The sequence below is a fragment of the Oncorhynchus clarkii genome, chromosome 6, assembly GCF_045791955.1.
Source record: "Oncorhynchus clarkii lewisi isolate Uvic-CL-2024 chromosome 6, UVic_Ocla_1.0, whole genome shotgun sequence".
Taxonomy (NCBI): domain Eukaryota; kingdom Metazoa; phylum Chordata; class Actinopteri; order Salmoniformes; family Salmonidae; genus Oncorhynchus; species Oncorhynchus clarkii.
Genome location: NC_092152.1, coordinates 44951048 through 44969902, shown reverse-complemented (window position 1 = coordinate 44969902; position 18855 = coordinate 44951048). Strand labels below are relative to the sequence as shown.

General features: G+C 42.5%; 1 protein-coding gene and 1 non-coding gene across 2 annotated transcripts in view; one reads left to right on the top strand and one right to left on the bottom strand.

Annotated features, from left to right (window-relative positions):
* Window positions 1-511: 511 nt before the first annotated feature.
* Window positions 512-18855, bottom strand: part of LOC139411201 (coiled-coil domain-containing protein 60-like) — a 44142-nt gene continuing 25798 nt past the window's right edge. The window contains exons 6-13 of the mRNA XM_071157134.1: window positions 17956-18046; window positions 17011-17221; window positions 14628-14727; window positions 14126-14203; window positions 10956-11096; window positions 7339-7476; window positions 5080-5269; window positions 512-2125 (exon numbers count right to left, since the gene is read on the bottom strand). Coding sequence (XP_071013235.1) covers window positions 2033-2125; window positions 5080-5269; window positions 7339-7476; window positions 10956-11096; window positions 14126-14203; window positions 14628-14727; window positions 17011-17221; window positions 17956-18046 — 1042 coding nt within the window. The 3' untranslated portion in view covers window positions 512-2032. The remainder of the gene's footprint in view (window positions 2126-5079; window positions 5270-7338; window positions 7477-10955; window positions 11097-14125; window positions 14204-14627; window positions 14728-17010; window positions 17222-17955; window positions 18047-18855) is intronic.
* On the top strand, window positions 7182-7253 carry trnaw-cca (transfer RNA tryptophan (anticodon CCA)). The gene has a single exon. It is a non-coding gene; the product is annotated as a tRNA-Trp (tRNA).

The window sequence follows — 18855 nt, the reverse complement described above, 5'->3', positions numbered from 1 at the left end:
AGAGGGTTCTATTTGGAACCCAAAATAGTTCTACCTGGAACCAAAAAGAGTTCTACCTGGAACCAAAAAGGGTGATCCTATGTGGACAGCCAAAGAACTAGAACCCTTTTTTTTCTAAGGGTGTACCAGTGTGGTTTAGACCGTTTTCTCATAACTTAACCTGAATGAGGTTAGAATAAGAGAGCATGTCCCTTCCACTCCCCATACGTTGAGGTTAAGGTCTGGGGTTCAAACAGACTGTGTGGCATTCCTGAAATGTGTGATCGACACCCGTTTTCCCCCCTTCGCCCTCTCTCCCCCATCCCCGTCTCCTGTTCTCCCCTTCTCTCGCCCTTCTCCCTCTCTCCCCTCTGGGAGTCTACAAAGCCTTTGACACCACTACACAAACCCGGGGGTGTACGCTCCAGCTCCCTCCCTCAATCCGACCATCCAAAAGAGAAAAAACACAACAGCAGAAGATAAGAAAGCTAGACAGTTATCTGCTGACAACAAACATTGGAACAAACACACATGATGATAACAGTTCTTTTATTGCCATTGCAGCATTTAGTCATATTTCTACATATAAATGACATATAGCGCCACAGACAGAATCACATACTTGTAACCTTTTAATCATTATTGTTTTAATGATCACATTCATGATTTTGTGAAATCCTCTACAGACAGCTGTTGAAACACTGCATTCACAGTAACTCTTAACTAGTCTGCTGAAAGTCTTCACAAACAATTGTTTCCAGGCAGAGTTCATTATCTTTATCTAACAGGAGGCAAAGAGCATTGGGTCAGGCTCTTTATTTCCCCAATAAAAAAGGGCTATCCACCAGACAAGGCCGGGGCTGGGGTAAGGCTGGAGCAGAGCCTGTAATGGGCGTGGCACTGGGCTGATTTCAATGACAGACAACACGCTATCTATTATTGTTGTTTGGGATGTTTGTGGGGAGGGAAGGGCGGTGGATGTGATGGGAACTGGAGAGATGGGGGGGGGATAAGAGGATGGTAGGAGGACGGGGAGGGAAAGGTTGGTGTGGGAATGGAAGAGAAGGGAGGAGGAGTGGACTGGCGGAGGGAGGGAGAAAGGGATAAGGGGACGGCACAAGGACAGGGAGGTATTTGATGGCTCAGTGAAGCTTATCCTCCCGTGGGAGACATGATTTAAGTAGGTTTGAAACGTAAACAAAAGGGAAACGGAGAACAAGTGGATGTGAAATGTGAGCCCGGCTTCCCACAGTGGATATAAAGGAGGAAGACTCTGGATTGGAGTTGCCTATGGGATCACAGATCTAGGATCAGCTTAATCTCCCCCAAAACCTAACCTTAGGTCAGTTCAGAGACTATGGGCAACTATATTTGTGTATGTGTGTGTTTCATCATCATCCATGGCCAGGGTGTGTGTGTGTGTTATTTAAATTTGATTTAACCTTTATTTAACTAGGCAAGTCAGTTAAGAACAAATTCTTATTTTCAATGACGGCCTACCAGAAGGCAAAAGGCCTCCTGCGAGGACTGGGGCTGGGATTAAAAATAAAATAAAAATATAGGACAAAACACACACCACGACAAGAGCGACATCATAACACTACATGAAGAGAGACCTAAAACAACAACAGCATGGCAGCAACACAACAACAACAACAACAACATGGTAGAAACAACATGGGAGCAGCACAACATGGTAGCAGCACAAAACATGGTACAAACATTATTGGGCACAGACAACAGCACAAAGGGCAAGACGGTAGAGACAACAATGATTCATGCAAAGCAGCCACAACTGTCAGTAAGAGTGTCCATCATTGAGTCTTCGAATGAAGAAATAAAACAGTCCAGTTAGAGTGATTTTTGCAGCTCGTTCCAGTCGTTAGCTGCAGCGAACTGAAAAGATGAGCGACCCAGGGATGTGTGTGCTTTGGGGACCTTTAACAGAAGGTGAATGGCAGAACGGGTGGTGTGTGTGGTGTCTGTGGGTGTGTATTTAAATGTGTGAGCGTATTTGCGTGCGCGTGTATTTTTTGGTCGTCACATTTTTGGGTTAGTGGTCCTGCTGCTGTGGAAGAGTGACCCTGGAGAGGAGCCACGAGTCATAGTCCTCTCTGGACATCTGGACAACATGCTCCCTGGCTATCTGAAGAGAGAGAGGGAGGGAGGGAGAGGGGAAGAGAGAGTTACCACACACAGTTCCAAAGCATAGTACACTCTTAAAAGGTGCTATCTAGAATCTAAAAGGGTTATTTGTCTGTCCCCTTTGAAGAACCCTTTTTGGTTCCAGATAGAACTCTTTTGGTTCTAGGTAGAACCTTTTGGGTTACATGTAGAAACCTTTCCACAGAGGGTTCTACATGGAACCAAAAAAGGTTCTACCTGTTATCAAAAAGGGTTCTCCTATGCCCAAATGAAAAAATACTTTTTTTTTTCTTTCTATGATATAATGTAAATACTATAGTATTCACTGTAGTGTTTTCGTAGCCTTCACTGGAGTGTTTTTGTGGACTTAAGTCTGCAAAAACACTACAGTGAATACTGTAGTATTTACTGTAGTATACTGTAGTATTTACAGTTAACTATAGTATAAAAACTGCAGTAAAATAAAACTGTAATATATACTATAGTAATTATTCTCGTTTTTTTACAGCTTGTAGTAAGTATACTGTAGTGTTTTTGGGGTCATTACTGTAGTATTTACTGTAGTGTTCGTGGGGTCATTACTGTCGCATTTACTATAGTGTTTTTGTTATACTATCTTTGACATAGAAGTGGAGGATTTCTCCTTCATGAAAACTACTGGAGGAATACTAAAATAGCAAATTGTCCAGGTAGGTACAGTAGGACTGGGGTCTGAATGGATAAATCAGCGCTTCTGCTCTTTTCTATTACATGTATGGAACACAATATATGGTCTATACTTGATATGTAGGTTTCTCACTTATGGATGGCACAAATTGTGATATGTGGGAGGGGAACAGGCAGGGTATATTGCCCAACCCCTCCACACACAACCCTAAGGTGAGCATCTTTATAACCAGTCGGTCTAATTTATCACTCTGAATTCCTGTTATTAACTTATTCCAACGTTTCTGTTCTGGGGCTAGGAGCCATGAAGGCCGTCATCATCGGTGTGTGTGTGTGAGTGTGCGTGTGTGCGGAGGGGTAGCAGTCTGTACCTAATCATTAGTCTCAATATGTTGGTTTGGATAGTGGGGGGGAGAGGGATGTTCTGTCTAGTGCAGGGATCATCAACTAGATTCAGCTGCGGGCCAATTTTTTCTTGAGCAGATGGTTGGGGGACTGGAACATAATTACGAATAATTTGTAGACTGCAAATTGACCGCAAGAAGCCCAAACAGATATAATATTTGACTAAAACATATTAATTCAAACCTTGCTTACATTTGTATATGAAATACTTGGGAACAGATTTCCCAAATTAAAATCACTCGGAGCTGATATCATCACCCAGGTGGGTGCACATCACCCAGGTGGGTGATGAATAATTGCTGTGGATGAGGTGAATTCTTGCCTTACAATGTTAAACACTTTTAACACTTTAAAAAGCTCTATATAGACAATCCAAATGTAATATGGTAAATCAACAGACACTTTTATTCAAAGCGACTTGTACTTAAACTTTTGCGGCCTGAAAAGGGACTTGAACCATGGACCATTTGATAAATTAAAATGTAACCATGTCCTAGACAGCCTCCTCTGATACTGACAATGTTACTTGACCACAATTTGCTCTGTGTTAAACCCCCAAAGCCATGTATGTTTAGACATCTCTCTGTCCTCAGGTCAATGGGGGTCCAGTTTTCCTTCAACTTCAAAACAACTGATCTGAAGTCAGACACGTAACCATTGCACCACAAGGTCTGGTCATCTAGGGCCTGAAGAATGGTACAGTTCAATGGTCTAGGAATTGTTTCTTGGGCAAAAATTATGACAGTAATTGAATTCATGGTTGTACTATACATGTACTATAAACAGTTCATGAGTATGTATATGTGAGGTAAGATGCTATTGTCCTAGTCCAAGTCGAGTACTGTTCAAGCTATCCAGGATCTGCCTCCCACTGTAACAAGGTGGTCAGTTTCTCATGACATAGGCCTCCCTTCCATTTCTTTCCCAAGAGAAAGATAAAGGGGTGTATTCTATTACATGAAAACAGCCTCCCACTGTCTACAGTAGTTACTAAGGACTGGGTGGCACAACAGTACCGCATCTGACTCCAGATCAGAAGGTTGCGTGGTCACATTGGGGTGGGTGCTTTTGAGCTTGAGTGAAGACTGGGCCTGCTCTGACAAGCAAAGGAGATTAATTGGCTGCTGAATTAACACAGTTTTGGAGGCCACCGACAGCTCTCTTATGGGAAGACGTTAATTGCATACTCCTTAGTGGTGTGAAGTACTACTTACATAGTTTTTTGGGGGTATCTTCACTTTACTATTTATATTTTTGACAACCTTTACTTTTACTTTAAATTTTTTTTAATTTTAAATTGAACCTTTATTTACTTCACTACATTCCTAACAAAAATAATGTACTTTTTTTACTCCATTACATTTTCCCTGACACCCAAAAGTACTCGTTACATGATGAATGCTTCAATTTTACTTGAGTAACTTTCTATTAAAGGTATCTATACTTTTACTCAAGTATGACAATTGGGTACTTTTTCCACCACTGAAACTCATTGCTTCCTCTCTCCTCGTCTCATTTTTAAAAACCCATTTGATGAGAAAGCCAGAGGTTCCTCCCATCGGACCTCTTCCTCCAATGGGTTTTGAGAAGGAGATGAGGAGAGCGGATGAGAGGAGGATGCCATTGAGATATTCCCTATCTGAGGCAGAGGCATTGCAGTCAGGAAACATGTCTTCAAATAATCTTTTGTACACACACAATTATTTCCCCTTTTTAAAATGTTATACATTGTACGTGACCCAAGTAGAAATCAAACCCACAACTAGCACCATGTTTAAACCAATTGACCAACCAAGAAACAATGCACTTCATTAAACTTCCTTAAACAAATAAAGCATAATAATGAATTCACTATAAATCCATTATTATTTGATGTGTCCGTACCTCAATGGCAACACAGAGGTCAGGTAGGCAGAGCTCCCAGGGCTGTAGACCCCCCAACATCTTCAGGAAGACATGGGGTCGCACCTTGGGGGTCCGCTCATCTGCGAAGCGGCTGAGTTTCTCCAGAACTCGGCTCACCCCTCTGTCCTGAGACACCTCTGGAGGGAGATTGCTCAGTAGAGAGGACAGCCTGGATGGATAGGATGAAAAATACATACAGTATAAATCATCTAGAAATAAACCTGGATAGGACGTAGGGCACCTTGTAGAGGAGTTCAATTGATTTCACACAAATTTACAAACTGTTGTGCAAACATTCAAATTGTACACCAACATGCAAAAACGTGTAAACACACACACATTTACCCATGTATGAGTGCACAGTAAAGTTTACAAATGTATGAGTGCACAGTATCGACTCGAAAAAATAAAGAGAGTCACACACTGTATATAAGCTCCCAGTAATTTATTGGGTAAACCCTGAAGAAGGCACAGTTAAAGAAACAAAATGGTAGTTTGAGGCCACCCCAAAACAAAATGGTAGTTTGAGGCCACCCCAAAACAAAATGGTAGTTTGAGGCCACCCCAAAACAAAATGGTAGTTTGAGGCCACCCCAAAACAAATGGTAGTTTGAGGCCACCCCACACACAGAAATCCTCCTCCAGCTCATGGTGTAGTGCAAATTTTGTAGGTATGTTCCAATATCTAGTGCAAAGCTTTCCCAGGAGAATGGAGGCTGTTATAGCATCAAAGGGGTGATCAACTCCATACTAATGGCCATGATTTTGGAATTAGATTTTCGACTAGCAGGTGTCCACATACTTTTGATCGCGGAGTGTATGATGTGGCTCAGTTGGTAGCGCATGGCACTTGCAATGTTAGGGTTGTGGGTACGATTCCCATGGGGCTTTAGTACAAAGATGTATGTACTGTAATTTGCTCTGGATAAGAGTGTCTATTAAAAAGGAACGGATAAAGCAATTCATAGTGAAGTTTTAACATAGAAATAAATTGCATTTGCAAAGTATTTGAAGAAACTGGAAAACATATGTCAAGCAAATATTTTTATATTCCACAAGTATTATCCGATGAACTGCTTTGTACAGATAATTATCAGACTCAAGTTATAAATGTTGATAAACACTCAAATCATTACGTGATCTTCCAAGACATTGATTCAGGTTTAATTGAAAGATAAACTGAGGTCCACACTCCAACCAACATATAATGTCCACAGAAGAAGAAGAAGAGGAGGAGGAAGAAGAAGACTACTGAAGGAGGATAGATGACTAGAAATGAACTAGAATTGAATTGTTGGAGTAGTGAACGCACGATTTTGTGTAACTCAAAACGGGTAAAAATTCTACAGATCCAGAGAAAACGACCTTGTGTATTTCAGGTAAAATAACAACCCAATGTTTATGTCCCAGGACAAAGAGTTCAGAGTTTATTTTGATACTTCAATCTGCCTGTCTTGTGGTGATGTACAAATCAACATGTGCACGATAGCGCATACAGACGCACGCGTGTGCCCGGTCTAGTCAGCATGCTAGGCTTCCACATCCTTATGATGTATATATTTTCATAAGCGTGAATGCAACAGACAAGAGAGAGGTCGGAATGTCTGACTGAAATATGGGACAAATCTACCCTTTTCCCCAAAATTTGTGGTGTTTGAATTTGTTGATAAAATGCAGTACATGATTGTTTGTGTGTGGGACAAAGGGCCAAAATGCGGGACTGTTCCACACAATCTGGTACATGTGGTCACCCTAGTCCCCATGCTTGTCTCAAAGCAGTGCAATGGCGCTGTCCCAGGTGTGTAGGCAAGGATGGGCCTGGGTGGACACAGGCCCACCCACTGGGGAACCAGGCCCTACCAGGCCCACCTAATCAGATTGAGCAAAACCTCCAAAATAATACATTATTAAAAAAATTATAATAAAGAAATATGCCAAAAATACACTATCGCAGCAGTGCAAAAAACTATTTGTGGCTAGCAAAAGCTCTAGTGATGTCCTTGGTTTCTATTTGACTTCCTAGGGGAAAGATAGGGAAGTGCATTCTATGAAATGGCATCAGATACACTAGTTAGTCACAGGACTTCGTGGCGCAACGGTAGCGCGTCTGACTCCAGATCAGAAGGTTGCGTGTTCAAATCACGTCGGGGTCAAAAGTTTTGTTTGTGAAAACAGATGGGAAAACAAACACACATTCCAACATTCCAATCCATGTGATGGGTATTGCAGATGTCATACCACATGTTGTTGTTGCTGCAGTCTGTCTCTGGGGGTTTCATGCCGGTGACCCGTGGGGTCACATGACGAGGGATGAGGTGAGAGTGGGTCACATGACACAGGGATTGGAACCTCTGGATGCCACTCTCTAGCCTCTTCCTGTACAGAGAGAAAAGGAAGAGAGAAGAGAGTAGTCATGCAGAGAGGGGGAAAGAGAGACGGGGTGGACACAGTGAGAGCAAAGAAAGGGAGGGGATATACTGTAATAAGATGCATACAGGAGAGATACTTAATCCTCCTGACATTAACCATATAATTAGATAACAGGGTGCAATGGGGAAATTTAAAATTAGTTATGTTTATATTTAGTTTAGAATGATCAACACAATGTTTAGCATAAGGTACCTGGAGTTTCTGTAAAAAACAAAATTTCCAGTGTTGTTTTTGGGACACTAAAGGTGTTTGTTGATGGTCACTAGAGTTGAAGCTGAATGTTTAGGATAAGGGCCTGACCAGAGAAGGCTAGCTAGACATTTTCTCTGCTTCTGTGCGGTCTCCCTGTTGCAAATTGTAATAAACTAGATAGATTTTTGATTGACTTTACCAATTACTGATTTATGTTCACCTATTACAAGTACAATGAATTGCAATTCTTCAGGCATTCCATGACCTGTGACCAAAAACAAGCTACATGTGGACAGTACCAAAACAAAATGATCTAATGATTCTGTCTCTTTGCAGCAAAATCTGCAGAGCTGGGAAGATTGTATCCCCCATATAAATAACATTCTATTGGTTGCAAGAATTTTGTATAATCATTTAAATTGAAAAATTCAAAGTTTTGAATCCGGCGTCATTTTGCATATCAATTCATTAACCATGTGACTTGGAATCGGTACGTCAAAAATCTCTTCCCAACTATTTTGCAATCTATATGGCACGGCTGTCAATTTTTTGGTCCTTAAATGAAACTAGTATACTTTTTTATTTATCACAATTTTCTTTAACCAATTATGTCCTTTATGCAGGGCTGACAGACAAGTTCCTTACTATTTTCCCCTTGCACTCTCTTCTTCCATTTTTGCAGTAATGCTGCAATTAGTTGGTTGTAATTTTGGGTAGAGCAGACATTTCCATGTGTTTTTGTTAGCTGCATGTGTGACATAACTCCCCCAGTCCTATTTATGATATCATTTACGAAGATTTACGAAGATTTTTTTTTATCAATTAGTATATTTGAGTTTAACGACAATATTTGTTATATTATTTGTTTTGTGTTTTCTGGTGGATTAAATTTAAATTGCAACAAACTTTCTATGGCTTGTTTTAAAAATAGCGATATTTGGGAGATTATTTTCTTTTCAAATAACTGAAAGTGAGAGGTTGTAATCTGAATAAAGGGAAAAGGGCCATTCTTGAACATAGGGTGAGACATTCATAGTGTTTTTGCTAGAGAACCAGTTTGGATGTAAGTATTTTATATGACTGAAGCCTTTAGTGAGAAGTCTAATGCTATTTAATCATTTCTGCCCTCCGAATTCATATTCATTATATAAATAGGCCCAATTAACTTTGTCTGGCTTGCCGTTCCAAATAAAATGGAATATTGTTTTCTCATATAATAAAAAAAAATGTTCGCTAGGTGTAGGCAAGACCATAAGCAAATAGGTAAACTGGGATATGACTAAAAAGTTAATCAGGGTGATTTATCCACAAATAGACACCTTTCCATGGTAGCAAGAGCTTATCTATTTTTGCTAACTTTCTATAAAAATGTATTGGAGTGAGATTATTTATTTATTTCGGAATATGTATACCAAGTATATCCACATCACCATCAGACCATTTTATAGGTAAACTACACGGTAATGTAAAACTTGTATTTTTTTGTGATCCAATACGTAATATATATTTAAACATCGAAAGGCGACTGGGAATATGGCCGAATACAAACAGTGTAGTTATTCCCTACGCAAGGCAAACAAACAAGCAAAATGTGGGTATAGAGTGGAATCGCAATTCAACGGCTCAGACACGAGACGCATGTGGCAGGGTCTACAGACAATCACAGACTACAAAAGGAAAACCAGCCACGTCACGGACACCGACATCTTGCTCCCAGACAAACTAAACACCTTCTTTGCCCGCTTTGAGGATAATACAGTGCCACCGACACGGCCCGCTACCAAGGACTGTGGGCTCTCCTCCTCCGTGGCCGACGTGAGTAAGACATTTAAACGTGTTATCCCTCGCAAGGAAGCTGCCCCAGACGGCATTCCTAGCCGCGTCCTCAGAGCATGTGCAGACCAGCTGGCTGGTGTGTTTACGGACATATGCAATCTCTCCCTATCCCCGTCTGTTGTCCCCACATGCTTCAAGATGGCCACCATTGTTCCTGTACCCAAGAATGCAAAGGTGATGATGAGAGCATCCTGTCAGGCTGTATCACCGCCTGGTATGGCAACTGCACCGCCCACAACCTATGCCACTCTGTTATTGCTCATCCATATATTTACATATTCTTATTCCTTTACTTAGATTTGTGTGTATTTGGTATCTGTTGTGGAATGGTTAGGTATTACTGCACTGTCAGAACTAGAAGCACAAGCATTTCACTACACTCACAATAACATCTGCTTTCCATGTTTATGTGACCAATAACATTTGATTTATAGTACACTTATCATTATTAGGTTGTCTGCTTCTTTCCCCAGAGAAAGACGTGGGCAAATTCTATGAAACGGTCTCATACTGCCTGGTTAGTTACCTATAACCTTGTGGTGTGGTTGTTCAGAGACCAACTCACCTCATTGGACATATTTAGCAGATGCGCTTTCCCACCGCAACTTACAGTAGATGACTGCATACATTTTAAGTATTTGTTTGTACAGGTCCCCCGTGGAAATCAAACCCACAATCCTGGCATTACAAGTGCCATGCTCTACCAACTGAGCCACATGGGACTAGTGCTGGTCAGAGCCGGCCCAGTTTTCATTCATGCTTAAAAACATTAATCCTGACATGATTTGAATGCGCAACTTTCTGAGCTGGAGTCCGACGCATTACTGTTGCGCCACAAGGTCCTGAGTAAGTAGACTGCTTGATATCCTTCTGCTGGGAATGAGAAACTGAACACCATGTGAGGATCAGAACTTCGAGAGGCCTGATAGCTCTGGTAGCACACCACCAGACTTTGTGGTGCAACAGTAGTGCGTCTGACTCCAGATCGCAAGGTTGTGTGTTCAAATCATGTCGTGGTCAATGCTTTGGAGACTAAAAACTGACCAGCACTAGCAATTAATTGGTCATTAAACAAACATGGCTTTAGAAGACAACACAGGCAGGCCTCTCTCTCTGAGGAAGAAGGACAAAAGTCAGATTGGAGATCCCGAGGAGCGCAGCGGTCTAAGGCTTGGTATCTCAGTGCAAGAGGAGTCACTACAGTCCCTGGTTTGAATCCAGGCTGTATCACATCTGGCTGTGATTGGGAGTCCCATAGGGCGGTGCACAATTGGCAGGGGTAGGCTCTCAATGTAAATAAGAATTAGTTCTTAACTGACTTGCCTAGTTAAACTAATATAAACTTTTGTGGAGGTGAGTTGTGACCAGATCTAGACGGTCAGAGAGGGGATAGTCACCTGGCATTGTGGTCCAGACTGTCACTGAAGATCTGGGCCAGCTCCTCTGCTCTCTCCTCATAGGCTGTCCTCATATCCCACAGCATGGACCTCTTACTGCTGATCAACTCACTGGTGGCTGACAGAGGCTTGGCAGGACAACTACACAGAGAGAGAGAGAAAAAATATATAATTACTTGAAACATTGGGACACATATTTCCCTCAGATTACACAGATCCACAAAGAATTTGAAAACAAATATAATTTTGATAAACTCCCATATCTATTGGGTGAAATATGTGCAATCACAGCAGCAAGATTTGTGACCTGTTGCCACAAGAAAAGGGCAACCAGTGAGAACAAACAACATTGTAAATACAACCCACATTTATGTTGATTTATTTTCCCCTTTGTACTTGTATATAGACATAATACAACATTTGAAATGTCTTTACTATTTTGGAACTTTTGTGTAAAGTGTAATGTTTACTGTTCATTTTTTTATTGTTGATTTCACTTCTGTTAATGATCTATTTCACTTGCTTTGGCAATGTAAACATATGTTTCCCATGCCAATAAAGCCCTTAAATTGAATTGAGAGACAGAGAGAGAGACAGAATGACTTTGCAATACAAAAACATCACATATATACTGCATTCGGAAAGTATTTAGACCCCTTGACTTTTTCCACATTTTCCACAGTATTATTTCGTCATCATACTAAACACAATACCCCATAAGGACAATGTCCCATACGGACATGTTCACAAATGTATAAAAAAAAGAAAAGGGAAATATCACATTTACATAAGTATTCAGACCCTTTACTCAGTACTTTGTTGAAGCACCTTTGGCAGCGATTAGTCTCGAGTCTTCTTGGGTATGAAGCTACAAGCGTGGCACACCTGTATTTAGGGAGTTTCTCCCATTATTGTCTGCAGATTATCTCAAGCTCTCTCAGGTTGGATGGGGAGCGTCGCTGCACAGCTATTTTCAGGTCTCTCCAGAGATGTTCAATTGTGTTTTGACTGGGCCACTCAAGGATATTCAGAGACTTGTCCCGAAGCCACTCCTGCGTTGTCTTGGCTGTGTGTGCTTAGAGTCATCGTCCTGTTAGAAGGTGAACCCTTGCCCCAGACTGAGGTCCAGAGCGCTCTGGAGCAGGTTTTCATTAAGGATCTCTCTGTACTTTGCTCCGTTCATCTTTCCCTCGATCCTGACTAGTCTCCCAGTCCCTGCTGCTGAAAAACATCCCCATAGCATTATGCTGCCACCACCATGCTTCACCGTAGGGATGATGCCAGGTTTCCTCCAGACATGGTGCTTGGCAATCAGGCCAAAGGGTTCAATCTTGGTTTCATCAGACCAGAGAATCTTGTTTCTCATGGTCTGAGAGTCCTTTAGGTGCCTTTTGGCAAACTACAAGTGGGCTGTCATGTGTCTTTTACTTTTTCCGTCTGGCCACTCTACCATAAAGGCCTGATTGGTGGAGTGCTGCAGAGATGGTTGTCCTCCTGGAAGGCTCTCCCATCTCCACAGAGGAACATTGGAGCTCTGTCAGTGATCATCGTCACCTCCCTGACCATGATTCTTCGTCACCTCCCTTGACCAAGGCCTTTCTCCCCCGATTGATCAGTTTGGCCGTGCGGTCAGCTGTAGGCAGGTGGTTTCAAAGTTCTTCCATTTAAGAATGATGGAGGCCACTGTGTTCTTGGGGACCTTCAATGCTTCAGACGTTTTTTGGTACTCTTCTCCAGATCTGTGCCTCGACACAATCCTGTCTCTGAGCTCTACACACAATTCCTTCGACCTCATGGCTTGGTTTTTGCTCTGACATGCACTGTCAACTGTGGGACCTTATATAGACAGGTGTGTGCCTTTCCAAATCATGTCCAATGTCTTGAATTTACCACAGGTGGACTGCAATCAAGTTGTAGAAACATCTCAAGGTTGATCAATGGAAACAGGATGCACCTGAGCTCAATTTCGAGCCTCATAGCAAAGGGTCTGAATGCTTATGTAAATAAGGTATTTCTGTTTTTGTTTAAATTTCTGTTTTTGTTTTTGGTTTGTCATTACGGGGTATTGTGTGTAGATTGATGAGGGAAAAAATACATTTCTTCCATTTTAGAATAAGGCTGTAACGTAACAAAATGTAGAAGAAGTCAAGGGGTCTGAATACTTTCTGAATGCACTGAAATTACACACAATGCAGGGAAACTTTATATACGGTATATGTCTTTTTTTTATACAATACCATGATTGATAGATTGATTGACTGATTGAGTTGTTGTGACTAGAGCTAGATAGACAGTGGCTTTAGCAGGACAACTATACACAGAGACAGAGACAAGGCTTGTTTTCAATACAACACAGTTACACTTAATGCAATATGATACTCAATGTAATGCAGTATAGTAAAATAGTGTAGGCAACATTTTCTGTCTGCAAAATAGCTCTTACTCGCAAACCTGACCTACTTGACCTCTTCTGGTGCAAAGCGCCTCAACTTTCAACACAGAAAAGTTCCCAAAACTGGAGAGTAGTGAGGGAGGCTTTAGCTAGCCGGCTTTAGCTAGCCGTCCAGCTAGCGGGCCCTTTAGTGACCTGACTACAGTGACCAGGGTAGAAAGCAGGAGTGTTGTGTTGGGCTTCATTGCTGGAACAGCATTGGGAGGAAATCAACCCAAAGGAACCAACGCAAATCTCTGAGAGCGAGTCTTTCCACCCTGGCATGCGCAATACAGACAAGTCTGGAGGCTTTCTCTCTCTCACTTCTGGCTCCTATACTGCATCTGAAATGGCGCTCTATTCCCTACATAGCGCACTACATTTGACAAGAGCCCAATGTGCCCTACAGAGGGATTTGAGTGCCATATCAGATGCAGTGTAAGAGTTGGGGCGGCAGGGTAGCCTAGTGGTTAGAGCGTTGGACTAGTAACTGGAAGGTTGCAAGTTCAAACCCCTGAGCTGACAAGGTACAAATCTGTCGTTCTGCCCCTGAACAGGCAGTTAACCCACTGTTCCTAGGCTGTTATTGAAAATAAGAATTTGTTCTTAACTGACTTGCCTGGTAAAAAAAAACGTAACATTTATAACAGACAGGGCAGGACAGAACTTATTTTTATTCTGCAGCTGGTAGAACAGTAGAAAAGTAGCAGTAATTTGAGTTTAGGTGTAGCAAGCCAACCTTTTGGGTCTTGGTGTGTCTTTGGTCTTGGGGCGTGTTGTGTTGTCCTCTCTCTGAGGGGTGGGTTGGGTAGGTGGCCTGTTGTGTGAGGGAACAAATCCGTTACTATTTAGTTAGGGCGTATAGTTAGTTAGCGCGTTTACATATTAGATCACCCTCTCACCCTGGGGTCTGGAGTTAACAAATGGGGTTGAAAGTCTGCGTGGAAATGCAAATGTTTCATTGCTAACCTGGTCACCATTGGGTCGGCATGACATGATAATGCTTTTACTTTTACTCAGTCAACATCACGTAATCATCCACTAGCTCAATTCCAACACACACAGCCATTTATGAATTTGTTCATTCCAGAGATAACTTGTCTTTGTACCCCTTTAATCTATTGCCGAGTAAAGGAGAAGAGAGGAGCAGGAGAGTAAGGGATGACAGCGGAAAGATAAAATCTGGAGGATTAGTGACCAGAAAGGGGAGTGGAATGTGGCTAGGCCTAGGGGTACGTTACCGGTATCCGACAGTCAAAGTGCCGTCGCCATGAATCTGCTCTGGATCACCGAAGTCTTTGGTGACACTCTGGTGGACTTCATCCAGCAGCTTCTGAAGGTCTGGGCGGAGAGGCAGTAAACATGAACAGTGACAATATTATAAGGACAACGTTTTGTTCTTCTCTCTGTAGCCTATAGGACTCACGTCTCACAGGTGTCACCGCTAAAGGGTTATCTTTATTTCTATTTTTTTTTAGAGACGATTCAACAAAGAAATTATTTACTTTTTTTAAAGGAGCAAAATCATAAAGTCGAATAGTAGGCTATTTAATGAGAAAATCAAAAGCTGTCATCCACAGTGTCCCTCAGTTCAGAGTAATTGCCAGAAGGACTTGCCAGAGGATGGCACTTGCAATGCCAGGGTTGTGGGTGCAATTCCCACAGGGGACCGGTATTAAAATGTATGCACTCTGGATAAGAGTGTCTACTAAATGACTAAAATGTCAATGTCAGGAGAGTAGAGTTTTATGAGACAAAAATGATCCCCTAGTTCCCTCTGCTGTTCAGATGCAGTAATGAATTCAAAGTCAGTTCAGATGAACAGAGATTGTTGGCTTACAGAACAAGATCTCTTTGAAACACACTATGGTGGAATACATCACAAGTGACACACATAAAATGACATTGCACTAAATCTTCATAAAGCACTCGAATAGAATGGAATACATTAATCAAAATATGAAAATACACCAACTACAATTATGCAACTTATATTATGTGAGACAAAATTAATCACGTGGTGATTAATGTGCTAGATACCTCATAGGAAAAACCCCACCATAAAACACACCGTCAAAAATGATAATAGCCAATCATTGTAACCAATTGTTCTGGCTTTAGATTTAATATATTTTTATAATTAGCTCATAATTTAAATGTATTATCTTTTATGAAAATCTTCAAATAATGAGTGCCCAAATGTTGATTCCTTTTTCATCAAAGAGTTTTTAAAATTAAAGAAATGAAAGTCCCTCCCTTCACCCTAATTTTCGCATCCCAAATAACACGCTATCTCCTATATTGTGCACTGCTTTTGACCAGATCCATATGAGCCCTGTTTACAAGTAGTGCACTACATAGGGAAGAGGGTGCTATTCAGGACGCATTCCAAATTTTTTTTTTTCAGGTAGAAATGTGCCTTGGGGCGGGCGGGGTGAGTGAGCTCAGCTGAATATTGCTGGTGCCCAATTTCTGGATTTGAGGCATAACTCTGTGGATTATGGAGAAGAGCAGTTAATTGCTTTAACCCATGAGGAGTAGGGGGGGTTCGACAACGAACTGACGATGACTCGGGCAAACAAAACTAGTCTTTCGTCAGAATGTGATAGCATAACGAAGGCTCTGATCGCTCTTGGATAGATCCGTTGACTAACTATCCTCCAGCTTTGATGCAAAGCACTCTGGGAAGCCAGATCTGGAGAGTAGTGAGGGAGGCTTTAGCTAGCCGTCCAGCTAGCGGGCCCTTTAGTGACCTGACTACAGTGACCAGGGTAGAAAGCAGCAGTGTTGTGTTGGGCTTCATTGCTGGAACAGCATTGGGAGGAAATCAACCCAAAGGAACAAATGCAAATCTTTGAGAGCGAGTCTTTCCACCCTGGCATGCGCAATACAGACAAGTCTGGAGGCTTTCTCTCTCTCACTTCTGGCTCCTATACTGCATCTGAAATGGCTCTCTATTCCCTACATAGCGCACTACATTTGACAAGAGCCCAATGTGCCCTACAGAGGGATTTGGGTGCCATATCAGATGCAGTGTAAGAGTCAGAAGTGACGTGTTGTACGAGGAAAACATCCCCTCAAAAACAAACATTTCACTTTGAGCCCAGGGTGTGTGTCATATCACGATCACGTCAGAAGGAAGAGCTGTTCCTATGACAACGGGATCCGGGTGTTTGGGTTCTGTGTGTAGATGTGTGTGTGGGGGTCTTTGGGTTTTGTGCGCACGCCGCAGATGTTCCTGCAGAGTGACAGGGCTGATGGGAAACAGATAGGGCTCATTCTGGCTCCAAAAATGCAGAACCAGATGACATGGAGTAACGAGCGGGCCCCGGCACACACGTCACCTCCTCTGAGCGCGCGCGCACACGCACACACACACACACACACACACACACACACACACACACACACACACACACACACACACACACACAGTGAGCTGACAGAGAGCTCCAAAGAATATAACACACAGAAAGATGAGGAGAGAGGCGTTTGCTCCACAAAACAACCCCATTGAACACAGACACAACCTTCACACACACTACCCCTCAGGTTTCACCATATTGCACCCATTTTTAACCACAGAGAACCCTCTGAATATTACATACAAGACTATTTACTTACACTCTGACATGGGCAGCTCTGTCTCGGAGTCCCCTCCTGCTCCTGGTTGCTCCGCACTATCCTGGCTGGCTCCAGTGGCAGTCACTATAGGGCTGCCCAGAAGGGTAGGGGTGGTGAGGGCTGAGGAGGAGGCTACGCTCAGGGAGGACCCCTTCAACAGGTACAGACGACCCGAGGAGGAGCGGGAGGGCCTGGAGCCTGTTCTACGTGGCTGGGGGATGAGGTGAGAAGGAGGTGTCAGAGGGGATTTCCACGCATAGATTTTCATAAAAGCGCACCTAGAGCCTTGCATATGCACAGGCACACAGAGACTCACGTACATACACAGACAGACAGGCATGCAGGCAAGCAGACACACACACAAACACATCTCTCCTTGGCTGAGGACATAGAGTATGAGGATTTGCAGAGGAAACAGTCACGTATCTCCCTTTCCTCTCTCCATCTCTTTTTCTCTCTCCCCTGTGCCCTTCCCTCTCTCCAGCCTATCTATCAGTGTGTGTGTGTGTGTGTGCGTGTGTATGTGTGTGTGTGTGTGTGTGTGTGTGTGTGTGTGTGTGTATGTGTGTGTGTGTGTGCGTGTGCGTGTGTGTGTGTGTGTGAGAGCAGGAGATGAGAGGAGCACAAGACTTCAGCTGCAACAGCTCTCAGCTCTCCTAATGTCCTCTACTGCCACAGACACACACAGGCAAGCATCCCTAAGGAGTGTGTATGTGTCTGGCTGGAAGTGTGTATGTGTCTGGCTGTGTGCGTGTGTGAGTGTGCGACAAATGTCTATGTATGGGTATGTGTGTGTGTGTGTGTGTGTGTGTGCTGTACGGCTTGTTTTGCCTCCTCTGAGCAGGTAATATGACTTTAAGTGACAACCCCTTTAAGGACACAACCCCAGAATTAAACTCAAGAGGTGGATAGGCATAGAGCGATAAAAGAAAAGACAAAGAAGACCTTTTGCAGAGACACAAACTGGTCCCATTTGGTCTCTATGGCTCTCTCTTTATTCAGGGTCTTTAGGGTGGTTTTTCCTTGGCCAGGGTCCCTGGGTAACAGGAAAAAATAAGTGTTTAGCGGGGTTGGATGTGTGTGAGTTGAGACACATTCATCACACCGCAACATTCCTTGTCCCCACCACCAAGCCTTGGAGTGGGGACAAAGAGAGGCATGCACACATACGCAGCCTTGGAATGGCAAGACCCTGACCATTATACAAATCATAATTCACTACCTTGTAAATCACTGCACACACATGGTACATCCAGGTTGTGAAGGGAGGAAACATCATCTCCACTGATCCTTTTTTTACCTTTATTTAACTAGGCAAGTCAGTTAAGAACAAATTCTAACTTTCAATGATGGCCTAGGAACAGTGGGTTTAACTGCCTTGTTCAGGGGCAGAACAAAATATTTTTTCCTTGTCGGCTCAGGGATTCGATCTTGCAACCTTCACTAGTTACTAATCCAACGCTCTAACCACTCGGCTACCTGGGGCCCCACAAGGGTGTGTGCTCAGTCTCCACCTGTAATCCCTTGAAAGAAAATGTGCTTTTCTTTCAAAATCAAGGACATTTCTAAGTGACCCCAAACCTTTGAACGGTAGTGTACATATCTGGCATTACTCATCTCATTTGTTTATACTGTATTCTATACTATTCTACTGTATCTTAGTCACTTAATAATGTTTACATATCTTGCATTACTCATCTCAAATGTATATACTGTATTCTATACTATTCTACTGTATCTTAGTCACTTAATAATGTTTACATATCTTGCATTACTCATCTCGAATGTATATACTGTATTCTATACTATTCTACGGTATCTTAGTCACTTACTGTTTACATATCT